This window comes from Podarcis tiliguerta (assembly GCF_965153285.1).
Source record: "Podarcis tiliguerta genome assembly, chromosome: 6".
NCBI lineage: Eukaryota > Metazoa > Chordata > Lepidosauria > Squamata > Lacertidae > Podarcis > Podarcis tiliguerta.
Genome location: NC_139539.1, coordinates 57,027,554 through 57,050,895, shown reverse-complemented (window position 1 = coordinate 57,050,895; position 23,342 = coordinate 57,027,554). Strand labels below are relative to the sequence as shown.

General features: G+C 41.1%; 2 protein-coding genes across 5 annotated transcripts in view; one reads left to right on the top strand and one right to left on the bottom strand.

Moving 5' to 3' along the window:
• Window positions 1–22,793, top strand: part of FYB2 (FYN binding protein 2) — a 35,442-nt gene extending 12,649 nt beyond the window's left edge. For 2 of the 4 annotated variants that reach the window (XM_083448058.1, XM_083448060.1), the window contains exons 6-19: window positions 702–733; window positions 1,493–1,521; window positions 7,144–7,228; window positions 7,605–7,731; window positions 10,418–10,550; window positions 10,658–10,698; window positions 12,849–12,918; window positions 13,346–13,435; window positions 15,509–15,537; window positions 16,627–16,687; window positions 19,051–19,147; window positions 20,583–20,742; window positions 21,703–21,736; window positions 22,075–22,793. In XM_083448058.1, coding sequence (XP_083304184.1) covers window positions 702–733; window positions 1,493–1,521; window positions 7,144–7,228; window positions 7,605–7,731; window positions 10,418–10,550; window positions 10,658–10,698; window positions 12,849–12,918; window positions 13,346–13,435; window positions 15,509–15,537; window positions 16,627–16,687; window positions 19,051–19,147; window positions 20,583–20,742; window positions 21,703–21,736; window positions 22,075–22,081 — 995 coding nt within the window. In that variant the 3' untranslated portion in view covers window positions 22,082–22,793. Of the gene's footprint in view, window positions 1–701; window positions 734–1,492; window positions 1,522–7,143; window positions 7,229–7,604; window positions 7,732–10,417; window positions 10,551–10,657; window positions 10,699–12,848; window positions 12,919–13,345; window positions 13,436–15,508; window positions 15,538–16,626; window positions 16,688–19,050; window positions 19,148–20,582; window positions 20,743–21,702; window positions 21,737–22,071 lie in introns of all 4 variants that reach the window. The other 2 variants (XM_083448057.1, XM_083448059.1) reach the window with 1 other exon arrangement.
• PRKAA2 (protein kinase AMP-activated catalytic subunit alpha 2) overlaps window positions 1–23,342 on the bottom strand; it is a 69,756-nt gene that overhangs the window by 7,637 nt on the left and 38,777 nt on the right. The window lies entirely within an intron of this gene.

The following is a 23,342-nucleotide window of genomic DNA, read 5'->3' as shown; positions in this document are numbered from 1 at the left end:
TTCTTCTTCTTCTTCTTCTTCTTCTTCTTCTTATTTTATTAATACCCTGCCCATCTGGACAGCTTCCACCATACATAAAAACATGATAAAACAACAAACAATAAAAACTTTTCAATAGCTGCCTTCAGATGTCTTCTGAAAGTTGTGTAGGATGAGTTTGGTTAGTGTTGGAGTGAACCACCTTTGAAAAGTTAGCTATCCTCACACAACAAAAAACTCCTGTGCTTTGTCTGCAATTCTTTGGTCTCTTGCTTTTGCGTAACTGGTGTCACAGTTCCTTATCCCTTGCTTGTTAACCTTTAACCCGTCTTTCTAGCTTTCTTCCCCTCCCCCCCTTTTTAACCTTTTATCGTTGTACCTGTATGGAAAATCTCAAACACTTCACTTGCGTAAATTTTGAACCTGTCAATTATCAGGGTTTGAATGCAGGTGACAATAAACTATATCTCTAATTATACAAATAATGCATGGAATCATGCATGTGTAACTGTCGTTTAATAATAAATAAATCTAGGACGCCTTTTGGTATACTAGGCTGCAGTTATATTGTGGGATGGTTCCATAGCTTATAGCAGCCCAGGTGAGGAAAGTTGTGTAACCTACCATTGCAGCTTAAACTCCATATTATGATTAGGGGCTTTAATAATATTAAATGAAATGAAGATGGAACATACTAATTTTTACAAAAATATTTACTCTAGCTTCCAAGGCTGGGAAAAATGAGAATATCGAGGTATGTATTCTCAAACTATGGTAAGTGTGATGTACAAAATCAGAGCGGATGAAGGGAGGGGAAGTAGGGAGTGTGTGAGTACAGGGCTCATATACATAGCTCCAAATCATGGTGTTGCATCTGATGTAAAAATGGTTCTGTAACTGATTGGTCCTATAATACTGAACACTATATATAACACTGACCAACTGATGTGCCATCACTCCTTTTCACCCCCATTTTAACACGTGAACATATTACCAAGTCTACTTAAATGGGCATAGTCACAACATGGGAGGTTTAGTACAGAGCTGAAGCTGCCTGTGACATTTTTAAAATCTTTTGCTAAGAGACCTGGTGACGTGCTTTATCTATGTAAACGAAGAACACTGCCTGGGATCCAAAGGCCCACACACTGTCTTGCACATGGTGGCTTTTCAGCCATGGCATTTCTCACCAGCTGACTGCCTCCCTCTGTGCAGACCCTTCAGAGTGGCAGACCCTCTGGAATGCCCATCAGTTTGTTGTCAGGGACTTAGTCCAGAAGGGAAAATTGGCAGGCATGCACACCTCTGAACGCACATGGAAACACACTGTAATTTAGTGTCGTCTTTGGATTCTGGCCATGTTTCATATTAAGTACATGAAAGAACAGACGTAGATCAAGATATTTCTTGAGTAAACATGTTGCTTCAAGACAAACAACGCTGCATTGTTGCCTGATTGACCTGACTTTTCAGGCTGTGAAAGCTGAAGTTCTCTTCTTTGTGTTTTGCACAGAAACAAAGTTTTCTCCTTGCCACACCTAGGTAAGTGTACTTTCTGGAGTTTCATTTTATATTTTTGCCCTTGCTTTCTTAAAGTAAGATACCTGGAGCAACTGGATTTTTATTAATGATTTATTTGACTTAAAACTGAAGCTGAATGAATAAGGAAGGTCTATCTGTAAATGTGTGTGAATTTAGAACCTAGGCCTACATACCACCAAACATTCTGTAGTGTATCCAGGAAGGTAAAGGAGCTAGACAGTGACCTTGGTGTAACACTATATTTCATCTTTTATTTCCTGATAGGAACCATTGTACCTTTATTGTTTGACCAGCCATCTAAACATTTTCCTGATCTCTGTGCCAAGTAGTGCTAGTCATAGAATTGTGGAGTTGGAAGGGACCCTGGGATCATTTAGTCCAGCCCCCTGGAATGCAGGAATTTCAACTAAAGCACCCCTGACAGATGGCCATCCAACCTCTGCTTAAAAACTTCCAAAGAATGAGAGTCCACCACCTTCTGAGGGAGTCTGTTCCACTGTCAAACAGCTGTTACTGTCAGAAAGTTCTTCCTGTTGTTTAATCAGAATCTTGTATTTTGTACCTTGAATCCATTGGTTCAAGTCCTATCCTCCAGAGCAGGAGAAAACAAGCTTGCTCCATCTTCCACGTGACAATCCTTTAGATATTTGAAGATGGCTATCAGATCTCCTCTTGGTCATCTCTTTACCAGGCTAAACATACCCAACTCCCTCAACCGTTCCTCATAAGGCTCGGTTTCCAGACCCTTCACTATGTTGGTTGCCCTCCTCTGCACATGTTCCAGCTTGTCAATAGCCTTCTTATATTGTGGCACCCAGAACTTGACACAGAACTCCAAGGCAGAATAGAGTAGGACTAATATGCCCCTTGATCTGGACACTATGCTTCTGTTCATGCAGCCCAGAGTAACGTTAGGTTTTTTTTTTGGGTTTTTTTTGCTGTTGCATCACACTGTTGACTCATGTTAAGCTAAGACCCTCTCTAGATCCTTTTTCCATGTACTACTAGCAATCCAGCTGTCCTCATTTTACATTTGTACAGCTGGTTCTTGCTGCCTCAGTGCACTACCTTACATTTGTATATATTGAAATGCATTTTATTAGTTTGGCCCAGTTCTCCAATCTGTTAAGGTCATCTTGAATTCCGATTCTGTCTTCAGTGGCATTTGTTACCCCTCCCAGTTTGGTGTCATCTGCAAATTTGATGAGCATCCCCTGAATTCCTTCATCCAATTTGTTTATTAAGATGTTGAACAACAATGGGCCCAGGACAGAACCTTGCAGAACTCCATCTATCACTTTTTTCCAGCTTCTCTGCAAGAATATCCTGGGGAACTTCGTCAAAAGCCTTACTGAAATCAAGATATGCTATGTCCACAGCATTCCCCTGATCCACCAAGCTCGTAACTCCATTAAAAAAAACAGATCTGTCTAGCATGACTTGTTTTTGAGAAACACGTGCTGGGTCATAGTAATCATATTTTTTTGTAAGTATTTTTATTGATTTTACAATATCATTCTAATAGCAGCCTCATTATAACAATGCCAATTTTATCCAATTAATACAATTATTAAGACTAATTATTTATATACTGAATTATACAATTAAGTTAAAGTGGCCTCCTCATGTGCTAGATTTGATGGGTTCCTTTTTTTATTATTTTCTGTGTTCCAAAATCTTAATAATTTCCATTACATCCTCTACAAGATAATAATCCCTTATACAACAGCTACAATCTTATGGTTTCATGTTTATGTATTAAGTAATTTATAATGTTTCAAGTGAGTTACTCAGTCTGTAATCATTGTTCTTTCCTGTGTGTGGTATTCCCCACCCCCACCCTGTGATGTTGTCCCAACCCTATATGGTGCTGTGTCCTTCATTCTTCCAATTGTTGATATTTCCCATCATGACTCTGGGAAAGCAGTTATCTCAGTTTTCCAAAAGCCTCTGTGTCACTTCATCCCATGATTCAAGAGGTTGTTAGAGATCCCTCTGTTCCAACAAATAAACTGTCCTCGCCATTTTTTTCAACCTAGGAAGAGTGGTCAGATTCCAAACTCCAATGATTAATATGGAAACCTCTGACCTTGCAGCTGGCAGACTCCTTTCCTCCTTTCAGCTGAACATTTATAGCCAGTTATCCTTCCAGTTAGATCACATTCAAAATTGTCTCAGTCTCCTTCACTTTCCTTTGAAAATAATGGAGAGCAGGGGTGTTTTCTTTCTATATTCCAACATAGGCCTTTCAAAGAGTGAAACTTCCCTCCCTTTCTCTCTCCCTCCATTCCACTCATACACGCAGTTCCAGTTTGATGCTAAATTCCATGATATTAATCCAACCTCACATTTTGTATTATATTTCAACATTGCATTCCAAAGAGGGTTACCAAATCTGAAATGTAGAAGAAAAACTTTGAAAAAGCAACCATGTAGTCCCCTCCCCACGCTGCCTCTTGCACTGAATGAAACCTTATCTCAATTCCAACCTTTAAATCCTTGCAGCCGAAATGTTCCACAGTTTGTCATCTCATTGCTCCTAGCCCGCGCCTGCACTTTACTCCAATTAAAGCCCAATTGGCAGGATTTCCTCTGTTTCCAGGAAAGGATCGGGGGGGGGGGTCACAGTAGTCGGAGTGCCTTTGCCTGCCCTCACATTCCATAGGGAGTGCCAGGTTGCAGGGCAATCCACAGGTGAAAGCCCATACCTCTCCCACCTAGAGAGGAATTCATAGAATGAGTTTTCCCCATCATTCTTTGTTTATCTCTGTCTGTATCTCCCTCAAGGAAGACCTCCATTCCTGGCACAGGCAGAAACAGGAAGCCTGGGTCATAGTTTTCAAATTATCCATTTCTAAGTGCTCACAGACCAACTGTTCTAGGACCTTTCCTGGAATCAATGTCAAGCTCTCTGGTCAGTAGTTACCTGGGTCTTCTTTTCCCCCTTTTTGAAGAAAGGGACAATATTTGCCTGCCTCCAGTCTTTAAGGATCTCACCTGTTCTCCAAGAATTCTCAAAGATTATAGACAGAGGCTCTGAGATTACACCCACCAGCTCCTTTAGTACCCTTGGGTACCCTTTAGTACCCATCAGGCCCTGGAGATTTGAATTTAAAGGAGCTAGGTGTTCCCTACCACCTCCTTTCATATCTTGGGCTGCAGCTCCTTCCTTGCATCATTTATTCAGTTACCTCTAGGCTGGGCACTGCGTGTTCTTTCTCTTGTTTCACATCTAGCCAAATAAACCCTTATTATTATTTTTATCCTCTTTTGCAAGCCTAAGGTCATTCTGAGCTTTGGTCTGCCCAACCATCTCCCTGCAACTGTTGTCTACTTATGTATACTCTTCCTTCATGGTTTTCCCTTTCTTTCATTTCTTATACATTCCTTTCTTACATCTCAGCTCATCTGGATGCTCCTTATGCAGGCACACATTGCTTTAGGTGTCTCTCATTTTTCTTTCTTGTTGGAATTTTGAAGGCCCTTGTGCCTTCAATATTTCACCTTTAAGAATCTCCCATCCATTTTGGACTCCATCTTTTTGAGCATTTCTGACCATGGGACTTCGATCCATCGTTACTTAAGCTCTTTGAAATCAGCCTTCTTAAAGTCCATAGTGCATGTCCAACTACATCAACTTTCTCTTATCTGTGTATAATGAAACCCAAGAGATCATTATCATTTCCTCCCAAGGTTCCCTGTACTTTCACCATCTATCAGTTCCTCCCTGTTGGTGAGGACCAGATCCAAGAAAGGTGGTCCCCTTGTTGCTTTTTCCACCTTCTGTGGAATGATATTGTCAGTGAGGCTATTGAGGAATTTGTTGGACTTTATATTATTGATAAAGTTTGAGTTTCAATAGATAGCAGGGTAGCTGATCAATAGATCAATAGAAATCAATAGATATCAGGGCCCTGTGACAACTACATCTTTCCTTTTGGAATGTTTGGTAATCTGCTCTAGACATACTTGCATGGCACAAAAATAACAGTGGTGCCAAGCCACTGTAAAAATGATCCCCCCAAATTTAAGCACATTTGGTGGTATTCAGGCAAGTTTTAATTAGAGTAGCAACATTGACATTGATTAACATGACTAAGTTAGATCCATTAATTTCAGTTCACCTACTCTGAGTAAAACTTGGTTGACTATCGCTCATTAATTTCCATCACTTTTGAACAAGTGAACTGGATTGTCAGCAATAGACATAAGTGAGATCAACAAAGGCAGAACTGGCTTGACTGTGTCCACTGATGGTGATGGGCTTGCTGGTTCCTTTCTGGGTGTGTGGCAGATGTTGCTGGGGACATTTAGAAGCAACTTGCTGAGCCCCTGATAAAATCTGTTGCCATGAGGGAGTGCTGCCATGAGGGAGGCAGATCAAAGGAGTAATCTACAGGTATCTTCTGAGTTTGTTGGAAAACTCTGAATAGATTTCACCCTCATTCTGTCAAAGAACTAGTTCACCTAATGCAAATCTGGAGCATTATAAATTAAAATAGGTTCTGTGAGTCAAAATACACTGGTTAACAGCATGAGGGAGCAAACCTCCGGTAGGTAAAAAGTTTCTGTTTTTGCCCTCTATGAGATGCTGCTATTTCTGTGCTAGAGCATATAGCTTAGAACAGGGGTTGGCAAGGTTTACCTCGCCTGGGCCGGTTCACTCCAGCAGAGATCCCTCTGTGGGCTGGATGCGCGTGAGCACGCACGACCGCGATTTCTGGCGTCTGTGCAGACACGATTTCCGGAGTCTGAGCATGCACAAACACAATTTCCGGCACTGCGGAAGCGAGTCCCCATGCCACACTGCGCTGGTTTAGTGCAGCACGTGGGGACTCACTGAGCTTGGTTCGGGGGCAGCTCATGGGCAGGTTAAATGACCCCCCATGGGGTTGCCTACCCCTGGCCTAGAACATGGCTATGCTACATAATGGTGTGCATGCAACCTTATTGAACTGTCAATGAGTTTTGTCTCCTAATAATGGACAAAGCAGAATGAAACTACTGTGGAACACATTACAGAGTTAGTCCACTTGATTACTCATCAGACTTTGTATTTCATATATTTTTGTGATTCAACTCATTACCACCTGTTTTTATCAATCCTATTTTTTTCAGCTGAAACACTAGAAAAATGGCATTCTATAGCAACTTAACCTGGGTGTTTCAGAGGCTAATGCCTTTGTGAGGAAAAGACAGTGGTGGTTTTGACAGGTCACTGAAGGAGGTATGCACATGTGAGCAAGGGCCAACAGGAAAAGGAGTAGCTGCCACAAGAAGGTCCAGTGGGATATTAGCCGAATAGCAGGTGATAAGACAGCACAGCAGTTCAAACAAACTATATGGATTGTTTTGAAAGTTGTAAGATAAATGTAAACTCCAGTACACAGATACTCTAGGGAATATGTATGACTCTTGATCATTCCCACCATTTTGCAGTCCAGACAAAATTCCCAAGCAGGAATGTATATATATTATACTGAATAGGACTGAAAATATATGTATAGTAGTCTTATTCTAAAGCTACCTTAGATGTCCACTGAAATATATTTTGGATCTGTGTTAATGCAGATTACATTTATAATATTGTGGCATGAGTTAAAATATATGTTGAAATTTCAGCTCTAAAACAGAGGACACAGAAGAGAGAGGACCACCCTGGAATCATGAAACGACAAAACGCCAACAAGCTAAAGAATCAGGCAAGGTATATGTAAATAGAAGCACATAAGAGAATACCCTGTGGTGGTTCTACTCTTTTAGGCTTTAAAGTACATGTGCATAGCAAACATCAAGTATGACTCTTTAAAATTAGTCAGTGGAAATGCTGATGATATTTTGTTAGGAATAACCATAGTGGACCCCAACCTTTTCCATATTCCCTTTATGTTAGTCTGTAGAGCAACCACTACCATCAGATGATTTCTCAAACCTTCTCACAGCCTTGATTTCCAAGCTGGAAGAAAGGTGGGATGCAAACATGCACAGATAATGACTGTCATGTCATTGTTTGATATAGCAAGAATCGGGGAAGGAATGTCTTGAAAAGGCTATAACCTGAGTTTCACAATGTTTACTGTTAGATTTGTGCCCCAGGAGCTATGCTCGCTAAACCAAAAATCACTGGAGAATATAGAGGTGAGAAGGGCATACTTCAAGAGGAGACAACACCATCTTTCCCTAGGGTACAGCTGGCAAAAGATGGAAACGGTGAGTTACTTCTTGCTACTACTTTAATTTAATCTGAGATCAGTACGGTTTACACTGTGCAGTTACAGCCCCCTGGGAAATATGGAGATGATGATTCTGGTATTGTCTTATGGGGTTGTTGTAACAATCACAGCTAGATAATTCATGCTTTAATTGCTCCATAAGGTGCAATATATATTTTTTCCATGAGAACAGTTGGAGAAGAACCCAGAACTTGTATTAAACAGATAAATGGGGTACATGACTGAAACTCCCCCCCATCAGGTTTGTCTGATCAGCTAAGAATAGAACAAGACCTTGTTTTCTAAATTATTCCAGTCCTGCTGTGCAATGACTTTAGTTTGAGCTTGTCTTGTCACTCAAACAATGAGCCCCCTCTCTCTTATGCATGCGGATTCTCTTGGCAAAAAGTTGGTGCTGCCTTTAAATGTTGTGATGACACGTGTGCTGTTTGTGAATCTTTTCTGACAGCTTCCCTAATGTAACCTGTTCTGCTTTCAAATATAAAAGAGCCTCGCCACAGTGTTTGTGAGCTGGAAGCCGGGCTCGTTTCATGCTGTTACATCTCTTCCAAGTATAAACACTGCTGTGTTAAAGCTTAATCCAGCCGTTAGATGCATTTGCGACTCCCACAGAAAGCCATTAGCCTGCCTCAGCAGGGATTGTATGATAGCGGAGAGAAAACAGAATGGAATAGTTTGGGTGGGTGTGGGTAGGGTTTGAATGCTCAAGGGCCAAATGTGGCTCTACCTGAAGAAGATGAATGGGGAAACACTTTCAAATAATGTTGCTCTCCCTTTCAAGGAAAATATGAAACACATCCTTTTCCCAGTTTGTTATCATCATTTCAATTCTTTTCAAGTTGCTATCTTCCAGAGAACGACATTGTTGAATTAAAAACTTGGAAACTAAAGAAAGCACTTTTTCTTTCTTTTCATAATAAATGAGCTCTTGTTGAGTGTTATCTGCCCCAGTAGTTCTCAACCTTTACAAGTATTGAATATGCCCTCCATGCTAATTGTCACCATTTTAGGCTCTTTTAATTGAAATAACACATAATGGCAAACAACTGTTATGACCTCAATAATGCTTTTAAATTAATTTGTAAATGTGCCAAAATCAAATGAAGTGGCAAAAAATATTTATTTATTCCCCCAATGTACCCCACCAATTATCAATTCAAGCAATTAATTCTAAGAGGTATTCAATACAAACTTCTTCATAACTATAAATTCATTCATTTCCCCAATGTACCCACCAATCAACACTATTAATCAATTGCTAAAGGTATGGAAGATATTTTTACTTATAAAATATCATTTCCCCAGTAGACCCAATGATAAACAAACCAACTAATCAATCAAATTACAACTAAATACAAATTTATTTATATCCAACTGAACTTAAATGCAATCCATTTGAAGTAATCTTCAAATGAATTAAAATGCAAACTTTCATAGTTACAAATGTAGCATATTCTGTACAGAATCAGAACCATCATTTGTATACTCCAGTGAAATCCCTAATCTCTGTAAATAAAGCTATTTATATATACAGTTCATTTAATAATCTGTTATATATATTTATTCTTTTATTTATTTTCATTTTTTAATAAGCTAGTAGGCATGAGTAGCAAATCCTAAAACAGCCTCCAAATATCTGCCCCTAAAACTTACCTCATCTAGGCCCCCACCCAAGAATTAGGCAACCCACATCCATAGAATTTATTCCTACAGAGCACCAGAAATACTCCCTGATAATGCCAAAACTCAGGCGCCCAAATGAAATCAGTAATTAGGATGAATGAAGCCCATCAGTGGTCCACAGTAAGTAGTCCGCTAAAATCCAATGAAGGGCCTTCAAGCCACCATGCCATGTATTCTACCTCCCGCCAATAAGCCCTATGTGTAGTGCAGTATCAAAGTCCAGAAAAACCTAGCCACAACACACCTCTGCAGACAAACCAGCAGAAGCATGTAGGGCAAGGTCAAAACTTGCTGTTTCCATGCCTTGCCACCACTTGTTCTTTTAAATGCACCTCACACTAAGTACCAACCAAGAAATAACAGCAGGGAAACCAGGCAAAAGCCACTCAGTGGCAATCTTGTGCTTGCCAATGGTCATAAATACCTCAGCGATAACCCAGCGCTCCTAGAGATGCCACTGTGAAGCAGAAGCGGACAGCAGAGGAAATGATCGAGCCATTTAGAGAGGAACATTCTTTGTGGATGGACCCCTTAGGTAACTCCACATCCCTTCCCAGTGGCCAGTGTCTCCCAGGTTGGGAACCACTGATCTACACATCCATCCTCAAGGTTGTGCTTTTGTTGTTGTTACTACCTCAGATCCCACCCAAAGTCAGCCTTTTGATTAGCTACTGTAACATTATGGTCAAACCTTAGGAGAGAAATGAGATACAAAACTGGATGTTGTTGAACATCAGTATGCTGTAGCTTCTCAAGCACTATTGAGTCCTAAGAAGGCTGGAAGCATAGCAGGCAGTAAGGACTGAGAATGTTGGTTGGCTGTAGATTTTTGAGGCATGCGTGGAGAGGCTGATACACTCATGGTAGTCCTACCTGAGAAACGCAGGATTCTGCTTTGCGATTTCAGCATTAAGAAGTTTAGGCAATGCATCAATTTTGTATAGGCTCGGGAAAGCTTGTAAGCAGGAATATTGCTCTAGTTTCAGATGATTATGTGTGCCTGGAAGCTTTGAACACAGATGAAGAGAATTCAGGTCTGGCTCCAAGGACTCCCAAAGTGGTGCAAGTTCATGAGGAAGTGTATGATGACGTGGAAGGAATACAGAGAGAATTGTGAGTACTAACAGAGTGTCCGGGTGTAGATGTAAGTTTTGGAAATGTCTTTCGAAATCTGAAGCTCATATTCATCACAACTCTTTTTAAAATTGTTTCTGTTGCAGTCAAACTTCTGATGCCCACAGCTCACTGACTTCAGAGACCTGTAAGTGTGAAAGTAACACCATCTTTTTTCTTAAAAAAAATAAAAATTAAGTTATAAAACAAGTATAACAAGGGTTATAATAGATAAGTGGAAATAGCGTGCATAGAATGCTTTTTAAAAAGCATTATAATCCTAGTTCAGAACACCTTTGCCAATCCAAATTTATGGTCTCCTGATAACCTCTAGTTGATGAGTAATGTACAAAATAGGAATTAGTGTTCAGTCTGTTTTCTTATTGTACAGGGTATAACCCTCTAGGAATCAGAAATAACGCTTTCTTCTCCATCCATTAAATCTGTTGAGGTTGCATGGCAGGAACGAGGGCCTTGTAGCCCTCCAGATGTTGCTGGGACTACAACTCCCAGCTATGCTGGCTATGGCTCATGGGAGTTTAGTCCAACAACTTCTAGGAAGACACAAGTTCTGCATCCATGCTGTATGGAGTTGTTCTAATGTGCCTTCCGAGTCTGAGGCATGTCTAGTCCCCGCTAATAGGATGCATGCTACATTCTGCCAGATCCCTTTGGGGCTGTCCCCAATGTTTTCTTAATCTGCTTATGCACCTGTTCAGTGATTTGAGAGGTTCTTGTTCACCCTTATTTTGACGGGACCTTTATTATATAGCTTTTTTGTATTACTATAGTTTTCTTACTAAAAGAGCTCAAGGCAGCATACTCCCTACTCTTGTTTTCCCAAGTTAGGCCAAGTGATCATATGGATCCATCACAAAAGTTTACTGAGTGACTTTGGGTCAGTTATTATCATACTTTGAACAGGCCCACTGAAATCAATGGGGCTTAAAGTTAGTGGCTAACTGTCTCCAACTATGCATTAGTCAAACCCCTTGTGAGTGAGCAGATTCAATTTGCCTGCTTAACTATATTTGAAGCAACTGCATTTAAAATGTTCAGGGGTTATAATCGTACTGTCAGGGACAAAAATGGCCCTTTTATGAGAGACTGATTAGCCCACAATAATACTTAACAGCAGCCATTCTGTGTGTGATGGTGGAAGTCATAGTTACCCCTGTTTTTAAAATGTGTCTTTATGTTGAGGTTTAGTTGAGGGGAAAGTCCTAGTTTCTAATCTGGTCTTCTGGTTCAGTTATTTTATAGACTTCTCTTTTTTTGCTCTGGGAGTATATGGGCTGTATAGTATTAGCAAAGCTTATTAAAATAAGTTGGTATTTTAAAGACACTAGTTAAAGCACCATATAGGTATAGCTCATTTAACATGTCCTCATGTAGAGGTTTATAGGTTGAATAATTCAATGCTTATTGACCTTCCAATAGTGCCTTTCTTTTATGTGGAAGTAGTCCTGTGGGTTATTCCCCTTGTAAGATGTGCTGAATTTGAAATTCACTTGACCCTTCCTTCTCCTTCACAACAATTTACAAGGCAATCCATACACACACACCAATCTGCCATGCTGGAAGGGGTTTGGATGAGGCAGAGGTATCCCTCCATCCAGCCCTACTCTGTCACTGTTTCTGAGGGCCCCACTTGTCCATACCCAAACAGTAGGCAGGCAGAAGCTACCACAGGTGGTAGATAGTGGACTCCCCACCCCCATGCCCAAACAGGGCATTTCAAGAGAGAGGATGGAGCTAGGCTCTGTTGGAACAGAGATGTCCCTGTGCCATCATGTGATGGCAACTGGTCTGACCCAGGTGTCTTTGCTTTACCAGTTGGGGAGCTGGTGCAGGGAAGAGGCATTTTTCTTGCCCTCCATCTGCCCTGGCCAGCTTGAGCACCGTACAGGCAGCAACCATTTTGCATAGGTGTCCCCCCACATAAGCCCCCCTATTCTGCTCTCCCCACCCTATTCTGCCCTCTCCCAGGCCCCAAAGGACCTGCAAGTCGGCGATCGCGTATCAGTTGGACATGCAGAAAATTCTTGGGGTCTATAGTACTGTAGTAGCAATGTGGATGCAGCGGTGGCTGGCCACTGAGTTTGGATTGCAGAGGCGGTTTCTGCTTAAGGCTTCAAAGAAATGCTTGTGCTATGTTAATAAGGTATAATAAAAGGTCTGTTGTACATTAAACTTCGTTGCTACATCCCTTAACATCTCCGAGCATTTGACTTTCTGTTCAGATAATAATTCACTGCTGGGAATTGTGTTATTAAAGAGATCTAAATGTATATCAAGTTTCAGAGTATGCCTGTGAAGAAACCTATGAGGATGTTCGAAGTGAAGGCTATAGTTCAACCAAGTCAGAGTGAGTGCTTTGTTTCCTGTCTTTTACCTCAGAACTGGCAGCTTAAGTAGGTTTTCACACACTATGAAGGCAAAAACCTATGAATTTTCACTTTTGAACACCATTGGTGAAAAGGAAAGATACTCATTTAAATAAATAAATAGTATCTAGTAGTCCCTCAGAACACCCATGTTCCATTTAGACCTCTATACCATGGATTTGTCTAATCCCTTTCAAATACCTCTTAAGTTAGTAGAAATGACTACATATTGTGGTATTGAATTCCAGACGTTGATTACGAATCTGCCGTGTTCAGAATGACTGCCTTTTGCTAGTCTTAACCTTATTGCCAATCAACTTCACATTCATAAATGGTGATAAAAGATGAATGTGCATAACTTCCCAGTTCTGGGTTTAATCTGATGTTTTTAACCTTCTCTTTACCTAGTGATGTCAAAGAAAAGTTAAAGGGACTTGGGAAATTTTTCAAGAAAGGAAAATTCAAAATGAAGAATTCACACTTAAAAGAGAATTCGCGGTATGTAGTCTTAATTTAAATCAACAGCTGCCCTTTATCCTGAAAACAAAGTCATTTTCCTTGATTTACTAGCCGGCTTCATATGCATGTGACTATAAAGCTGCCTGGAGCCCAGGACTGTGTCTGTACTGAAAAGGTGTCAGTCCCCAATTCTGGCATTTGGAGAGAGGAAAGGGCAGCTGATAACGTCAAATGCTTGCCAATACTCAACAGATAATTACATTTTATCTATTTTTGTATCTCTTTGGGATCAAAACACGGGGGAATATAGGAAGCTGGCTGAGACAGACCATTACTCTATCTAGTTCAGTATTGCCTATACAGTGGTACCTTGGGTTACATACGCTTCAGGTTACATACGTTTCAGATTACATACTCTAACCCAGAAATAGTGCTTCAGGTTAAGAACTTTGCTTCAGGATGAGAACAGAAATCGTGCTCCAGCAGCGTGGCAGCAGCAGGAGGCCCCATTAGCTAAAGTGGTGCTTCAGGTTAAGAACAGTTTCAGGTTAAGTACGGACCTCTGGAACGAATTAAGTACTTAACCTGAGGTACCACTGTACAAGTGTTTCCCAAACTTGGGCCTCCAGCTGTTTTTGGATTACAACTCCCATCAACCCTAGCCATCAGGACTAGTGGTCAGGGATGATTGGAGTTGTAGTCCAAAAACAGTTGGAAACCATGTTTGGGAAACACTATTCTGTACTGATTGGCAGTAGCTCTCCAAGGCTTCAGACCAGAATCCGTCCCAGCCCTACCGCAACATGCTGGGGACTGAACCAGGGACCTTCTGCACATAGGGCAAATGCTCTAGCTACAGACCTTCCCTCTCCCCACCCTTGCCAGGATTCTCAAAAAAATGATTATGTAACTTGTAATTCCAGGATCTGTTGTGCAACCTGCCAAAGGAATTCTAACACCTTGAACAGTAGTTTCATGCTCAGCTGCTCACTAGTACTTGCATAACATTTCAGCTGACTTCCTTCTGCATCAGCCTCTCTGCATCGCTGGCTCACCTTAGAATAGTGTAGTCATGTTAGGCTCTCCTCTTTGCCCATTCTTCTTCCGCTGGTCCTATGATCTTGTTGCTGCTCAAGTCGGTAGGAGCTCTATTGGACAAAACACCCCCAGGACTTTACAAATGTAACTCTCTTATAATTATGTACCTGCTGTTAGTTACAAAATGGTGTTAGCTGTGATGGATATATGGATACGTAAGGATCCCAGTAGTGATGTATGGAAGTGAGAGCTGGACCATAAAGAAGGCTGATCGCTGAAGAATTGATGCTTTTGAATTGTGGTGCTGGAGGAGACTCTTGAGAGTCCCATGGACTGCAAGAAGATCAAACCTATCCATTCTGAAGAAAATCAGCCCTGAGTGTTCACTGGAAGGACAGATTGTGAAGCTGAGGCTCCTGAATATCCTGAAGATGGAGGGCACAAGGAGAAGGGGACGGCAGAGGATAAGATGGTTGGACAGTGTTCACAAAGCTACCAGCATGAGTTTGACCAAACTGCGGGAGGCAGTGGGAGACAGGAGTGCCTGGTGTGCTCTGGTCCATGGGGTCATGAAGAGTCGGACACGACTAAATGACTAAACAACAACAAAGAATTTTTTTAAAATGCCAAGAGTTGGGTTCAAAAGGAGCGTATGGCATAGATGGAGAGACTGCAGCCCTCTGGGTTGGACTCCAACTCTTATAATCTCTGATTAACACTGGTTAAGACTGATAAGAAACAGAGTCCTATGTGTAGAAGTCAAATAGCTCATGAACTCTTGAGGCCACCTTTCTCCTTGTCTTTTCATATATTCTATTCCTCCCTGCAGCATTGATTTATTCTCAGTGTTACTTAGCCACGTTAGCATAATACTGTAAACAGTACTGGATATGGTTAGGTAGCAGATGTCTAACAATTTGTTCTAATGTTCATCCAAAATGTAAGTGTGATGAGAAAGCGGATGTGTGCATGCAAAAGCCTTCTTCAAAGTCTTTAATTGCATACAACCAGTACTGAAATTTATGAACCATGTTGAAACACACAACTTAGATTTTGTTTTGTTTTTCTCCTCAGCATCCTTTCCAGTTCTGCACCAAATCTGGGTAAGCTGATGTGTCCCATACTGGAAAGTGCCTCCCTTTTGAACACATTGGGGTTGTGGAGGTGAGGTGTCTCTGACACTGAGGATGGAGAAGTAGACAGGTCACGAGATGTAATTGCTGGTTTTTATAACACAGCCTATAATTTACATCATAACAATTGTTTACAACTAAATGCAGCCCAGACATATTTTCATGCACCTACTGCCACTGATCTTACAGGATGAATCTGCCTTTGTGTGCACTGAAAACCCACAGAGCTATATTTCATACAAACCAGAATGTAATTTTCAAAGGTTACTGCTTGCTTAGCAATTTTAAGGCTTATTATACAGGTGCTGGGAAGGCAAATGACCCTCATGCCACAAGCAAGTTGCCTAGGATTTGAGAGGTGGCAATTTCCCTGATTTGAAGAGCAGGTTATCCACTTTCTGGATTTTTGAACAATTAGACGCTTTGTGAATTGATTTAGATGTTGAGGCAGGTTTAATTTCCGATTTGTGCATTAAATGGCTTGTAGGAGAGAAACAGGAGCTGGAGTCCAGCAGTGCCCCTGGATTACAGTATTGTTTGTAACTGAGTTAACTGTTGCAATGCTGAAACTTTAATGGACAGTTGCTCATCTCTGTGTGTTTCCCTTTTCTCCCCATATCCTGCTCCAGATCAGAGCCGTAGCTAGGTGATCTTGCGCACCTGGCAGAACCATCCAGATTGCACCCCCATCCATGAACAAATTAGTTCTTCTTTCCCTTCTCCTCAAACCCCTTCCTCCACCCATTCATTTCACCCAATTTTAAAAACCTTTTCTTATGAGGCAATAATCAATATTTTTATTTGTAGACATATTTATGGACATACTTTAGCCGATTTGGCACCCCCCTCTCGCCTGTGCCCCTGGCGGGGCCCACATCACCACCCCCTACCTATGGCCCTGCTCCAGATCACTTTGTCTCCTTTTGTGTCATGTCTATGAGATTATAAACCTGTAGGCAGGGGATGTGGCCTGTTTAAAAATCTCTGTACAGCACTTAGAAAAGTTTAGGTACATTGTAAATGACAGATAATAACATCCACATGTGCTTTTGACAACAGATGTTATGGCCCCAGAAAGCATGGTGTATGACAACATCGACGCAGAACAAAATGATACAAAGTAGGTAAAAACTGTGATAAATGACATTTTGCTCTCATAACCAAAATTCTATTGCCAGCAGTAGTGTTATGTAATGATTCTGCTGCTCTGAAGATTGACCTCCCAGTATGCTTGCTTAATACATCGTCCACAGTGAATTTATTTGAGCAAGAATACTTCTAGTACTCCATTTTGAGCCACACCATCTGCCTCGGAATATGAAGGATTTGCATTTGGTTTTATTTATGCTACAGTCTCAGTAGATCTTAAGAGCATTCCCTTTGTGCAAAGGTAGCTAGCGATTTCTGAAAATTATTGGCATTCTCCCCAAGCAACACATTTCCAGCAATCTTTGGAGGGGCCATGATAGCAGGACAAAAACAAAACAGGTTTGCAGCATAGATGTACCCCATAGACTGCTTTTCTTGTGGATCCAGGATCAACCCCCCCCCCCCAGTTTGTGAATTGTGGCAATGGCTCTAGGTTAACAGATGTGATGATAAGCTGGAGTCTTGAATCCATGGTGGTGTGTGTGTGTGTGTGTGTGTGCTGGCTGCTGGCGCCTGTAGTCACATCCTGCCTAGGAGGCCTCCCCATGTGGAGCTCTGCAGCCCGCCCGCCCCCCACAACCTCCCACACCACATGTAAGCTTGAAAAAGCCTCCTATTGAATGCAGAGCCGGGGGCATTTTGGAAGGGAAGACTTGCAGCTTGGGAAGGAAGGGTTAACCCTCCTCTCATCATGTACAGTGACCTCCCCCAAACAAAACCACCCCCTGCCTCAATTGGATTGCAAATAAGCTTCAAGTTTTCAAGTTTAATTGCAGTTGGATAAGGTGGGGAGGTTATAGAAAGTGTGTGTGTGTGTGTGTGTGTGTGAATGTTAGTGAGAATGAATGGGTGTGTGCACTGCATGTCTATATGAATGTATGTATGTGTGCAGTGTGAGAATGTGTGTGGGAGATAGAGATGGTGCAAATGAGCATGATAAAAACGAATTAGTTTTTCAGCAGCATGAGAATAATTAACTACTAAATGTATAACTGTCTCTTCGTGGGGTAGAAAGCCATGGAGATGAAATTCATGCGGCATTCGAAGGAAATTTTAATTTTTGACATCTGTTCTATGTTTACATTTTTTATATATAAAAAAATCCCTTTCAGCTCTACAGCTGAATAAAACTGCTTGGTTCTCCACTTGCAACCTATTGAACTGCAAGTCTGTGTACTGCTGTAACTACATGATTCCTATTGGAAAATGTTTTTGTGATTCAGTGGTGCATGAAATGAGGCCTGTTTGTGTGGGGTATTGTGGTTGATCTCGCTGATACTCATTGTCTCTCTTTGGAGCATCAGCATTTTTTGCAGCATGTGTGCCATTAGGAAACCTGGTGTTTCCCCTTTTCTCTGGAGAGAAAAATGAGATTCATAAAATGGGAAGTTAAAGTTCCTCAAGTCAAAAGAGAAGGGTTGGTGGAGAAATGTTGATGGCCCCAAAATGCAATGAAAATATGTATTTGTCATTATTTCCTATTTGCTTCAGGAAGCTATGGGAATCTATCCTAAAATAAAGCCACTCTCTTTGCTCCTCACTAAATATTAGTAATGGAAAGCTTTGAAGCAACTGTAGTTGATCCCCCACTCCACAAACTATAATTAGTGAAAATAAATCGGGTTCTGAAACCATGCTTTGACCGTACCTTGTTCTCTCACTAATTGTAGTTTAAGCAAACTGGAGGTTCCTGTGTTTGGACATCAAGGGAACCACGGTTGGTTTGAAATCATGTTTGATAGAAGAGAGGGAACCCAAGCCCAAGGCTCTCCAAGGCTCACTTCTGTAGCAACAAATCATGGTTTCTCATTGCCTCCAAACTAAGCTGTAATTTTTTATTTCTCTAATATTTGCTAGTGTCCTTTTGTTCTTCTGTCCTTTTGGTATTTAAAAAGTTTCCATGCATATGTAGACACAATTCCTGTATTGTAAAGGTAACGTTTAGAGATGCAGGATAGAAGTAATTTAAATTGGATATAAAGTCTATGTTGACTAGAAAATACATTTGGCTTAATAAATTTTCTCCCTTAATAACTTTTACAAATGATACCTTCTAGATTAAATGGCATTCTTACAACAGACTCCTATGCATGTTATTTTGAAGTATGTTCAGTGAGATTTGTGACATTTTCCTTTGCGTGTCTATGCAGAAGTAAGTTCCATTGAGTTCAGTCGGACTTGCTTCCAGATAATTATGTTCAACACGGATGCTTTCTTCTCACTTGTGAAAAGTGCTCTTATATGTCTCCATCTTATTCCAATACCATCCCACTTTTGTTCTGAATTGCTTACATTGAGTTGCTGGTTTATCATATGTATATTCTTTCTTCATAGGCCTTCCTCAAGAAATTTCTTCAAAGTCAAGAAACATGCTTTAGAGAAGAATAGCAAGATGACAAAAGAAGAAAAGCAGTTTAGAGAGAAGTTCATGGTAGGTTTCCTTATTCTGTTTATACAAAAAGCTTGGAATATGTTGGCATGGTTACCTGCAATGCAGTCAACTCTTGCATGTATATGGTGCATGAAAGTCTATTGCACAATCTGTCACCTCCTGTCATGTACAGAACTGTGAGCTGCAACGTTCCAGAAAACTGTTCTGTTTAAATTATTTTGTCATTAGTTGTATAGGTAATTTTTCAGCAGTTTGCCAAGGATTCTGGGCGTTGGTTCAGATAGAAACCTGCGAGCTGCAAAGTATAGAAGTACCTGAAGAATTGTAGGCTGCAGAACACAGCAATCATTATGGCACACGTTTGCTAGAAACATACTAATATAGGGCTCCAATACAAGGAAATGTTTTCTAGATCTGATGCTGATTTTTCAAATCAGCTGCTTGAGCCCAGTCAGGAGTATTTCCAGCTACTTATATGATGTCTCTGGTAAGCCAGGACATAAACCTCCTAAGAGGTTATCCCAGTTTTGATGCTTGACACTTTCCAGCAGCTGAACACCCCCAGGAACTGTTTGTATGATCTTTATAGTGTTTTAGGTGGTGATGGTTAGGATTTACGATGCTGGAGACAGCACTTGTTACACGTTTCTAGCTGTCCCCTCCCAATGTTTTCCATAGTTTATTATTTAATGGAGTTGAACTGAAACAGTCTATTTTTTTTAAAAAAATCTAGTGTTCATTTTCATTTTAAATCTGCTTCTGAGACTTTGGGGGAATCAACCTTGCTGCTGCTATATTTTGGGAGCCCTAACACCTAGCAAATGGCGTTTCCGTGCGCTGCTCTGGTTTTGCCAGAAGCGGCTTAGTCATGCTGGCCACATGACCCGGAAAAACTGTCTGCGGACAAACATCGGCTCCCTCGGCCAGTAAAGCAAGATGAGCGCTGCAACCCCAGAGTCATTTGTGACTGGTCTTAACCGTGAGGGGTCCATTACCTTTACCTTTAATACCTGGTGGGTTGGATACTAGGATTATTTTTAAACAAACAAAACCAAACCAAACAAACCTTAGGCATCATTCATATATTTCATGGTCTATTCAGAAGGCTGCAGATCCTCTCTAATAGTGATTAGAAATGTTCAAACTCATGATATAGCCTGAAATCCAAATAATAATACAACTAGTTCTTCTGCGCGCCCAATGAAGGTTTGGCCTTGCATTTCTCAAACATTCATCCATATGCTCAGCCATCCCGATGCTGTGTGGCAGCCTACTTCTGAAACATGAGACTTTGCAAAGCAGCTTGTGATGTAAGTTTGTGTATATCATTTGTTCAAAGGACCATTCAGGATGGCCAAGCCCTTTTGGCTACCTATGCTTAATTGAAAGTAACCCCATTATTTTCAATGGGTCTTTTTCCAGTAAGTGTACTTTGAATTGCATCTTTATTTATTTTCTTATTCCCTTCTCTCAGTATGATAAGGAGATTGGGGTAATCAATACCGCAGTTGCACACTGCTCAAATACTTTGACCAAAGGAAAACTTGACTTGAGGATCACGGCAGGCGAGCAACTTGAAGTCATTGATATTACGGAAGGGAACCAATTGATATGTCGGAATTCTGAAGGCAAATGTAAGTTTTCCAAGTGGTGTTGAATGGAACCGCCATGTTTTAAGCAGAGCGTAAACAAAACAGTTTACAACAAAACAAAACAAAACAAAACAGGGGCGCGGATGGCGCTGTGGGTAAAAGCCTCAGCGCCTAGGGCTTGCCGATTGAAAGGTCGGTGGTTCGAATCCCCACGGCGGGGTACGCTCCCGTTGCTCGGTCCCAGCGCCTGCCAACCTAGCAGTTCGAAAGCACCCCCGGGTGCAAGTAGATAAATAGGGACTGCTTACTGGCGGGAAGGTAAACGGTGTTTCCGTGTGCTGCGCTGGTGCTGGCTCGCCAGATGCAGCTTTGTCACGCTGGCCACGTGACCCGGAAGTGTCTCCGGACAGCGCTGGCCCCCGGCCTCTTAAGTGAGATGGGCGCACAACCCTAGAGTCTGTCAAGACTGGCCCGTACGGGCAGGGGTACCTTTACCTTTAAACAAAACAGTATGGGTGGGTGAGAGGAGAGTTGGCAGTCTCAATTATCACAAACTGGGTATTGGGTATTGCAAGGAAGCAATCTGAATGTGTAAGTAGCTCAAATGAAATTCTGGGCTCCCCAGACCCTTCTACAGCTGAGAACCTTTTCTCCAGAAACCAAAACTCTGCTACCAATGATGGGCTATGGATTGTTTACTTGGATCAGTATTTGACTCTGGTAGTTTGAATTAGGAAAACTTATTCTTGGCTTATCTTTGACTATTCACCAGTTTTAAGGCATTTACCGTATTTTTCCATGTATGACTAGGTCTTTTTCCTTAAAAATGTCAAAGGTTAGGGGGCATCTTATACACAGATACATCTTCTCCCATTTTCTTAAATCTGAGTCCCCCCCCAAATAAGGGGCATCATAGATGGAAAAATACGGTATGTTTGGACGATTTTGCATATGCCTAAAATATTAAGATTTATGAATATAATTTATTTTATTCTTTCCTAGATGGATTTGTGCTACTAGAACACTTGAATTTCAGGTAGGTTTTGTGTATTTTTTATCCCGATGTTAAGAGAACAATTTCATAAGCATTTTTGCTTGAGTTTTAGTGTGGCAGGATCTGGTAGTTTTGTATGTTCTTTGAGACAATTAAAGTAAGAGGCTCCTTTATAATTTTATTTTGGGAATGATTCGTGTTCTTACATAGCTGCATTGTTTTATACTTTCTGGATGCTCCATGATCATATTTTAAAGTTGCTGCGTTCTAAGTCAAACACTAAGGGAGTTGCTTCTTTTGTTTCCCAATGTATTTATCACCGATAAATAAATACCCATGTGCAAAGCTGGGGTAAACTTGTGCCTTTTCTTTTGTAGCAGACATTAGTACTGTACATCTGCAGCACAACTGTTTCCTATGAAGTGATGATGTATCGATGGCATCCACCGAAAATAAGCACCAGTAAGAAACTTCTTTGCGTGGGAAGAAATAGAATTGAGTTGTCGATGGCAAACTGAATGCTAAGCTTGAATTCTTCAGTAGCTCACAGTTAACAGCTGCCACTTGCTTGAATGATAGACAAGGAGTTGAGCATGGTTGCTTTCCAATATTGCAAGTTCAAAATTGTTTTTCAAGTTCATGCTGTGCCATTTGTGTGACTTGATAATTTAGATTCTAGCTAACTGCAGGGATCCCAAGACCCTAGCGCACATGGTTAATGAACCTGCATATGTATAGGAGGCTTTCGTCGGATTTTGTTTCCAGCTCCCATCCCCTCCTGAACAAGAGGATTTTCAGTTATGACAGATGGAGAACATGTAAAGTTCCTGTGCGTGTGCAGAAATCACCTTGGTTCCTTGGATCATGGCCAGCATACTTACCATTTTGTGTGTGAAACAGCTGGTCTGTGTGTGTGTGTTGTCAATGATGAAAATGTAAGCCTTGGCATTTGTCCTGTATGCTCCTATATTAACTCTGCATCAATCCCTGTACATATTAGATGTGCTGTTGGCATACTTGAAACATTCCTTGTAGATGTAAATAAAATGAAGTATGAATTGACATTTAATAGATTGTTTTTGAAGGCGATGCTGCTTAATACTTGGCTTCCTGTTTTTATTTAACTTAATCTGTAAGTAGCTTAAATAAAAGAAGGAAAGTAGCTTTGAGTTAAGAACAAATGTCCATGGGGGGGGGGGGACCTAGTTCAAAGATGAGAGGCCTTGACACAAATGCATGTTGGCCTCTTCTTCTGGTTTTGTGGTAAATGGGCTGGTTTCCCTCCAGATTTACAATATCTTCACAGCCAGGCATCCCTTGGTAAACTGTGCAAAGAAGGGTTGAATGGGAGTATGTGCAATGAATATCTGAACTTACTGTAGAAGAGGGTCTCCCTTGAAAAGACCCTTTTTCAGGGTCTCCCTGAAAAAGACCCTGATGTTGGGAAAGATGGAGGGCACAAGGACAAGGGGACGACAGAGGACGAGATGGTTGGACAGTGTTCTTGAAGCTACCAGCATGAGTTTGACCAAACTGCAGGAGGCAGTAGAAGTCAGGAGTGTCTGGCATGCTCTGATCCATGGGGTCATGAAGAGTTGGACACGACTAAACAACTAAACAATAACAACATTCTAGAAGACTCACCAAA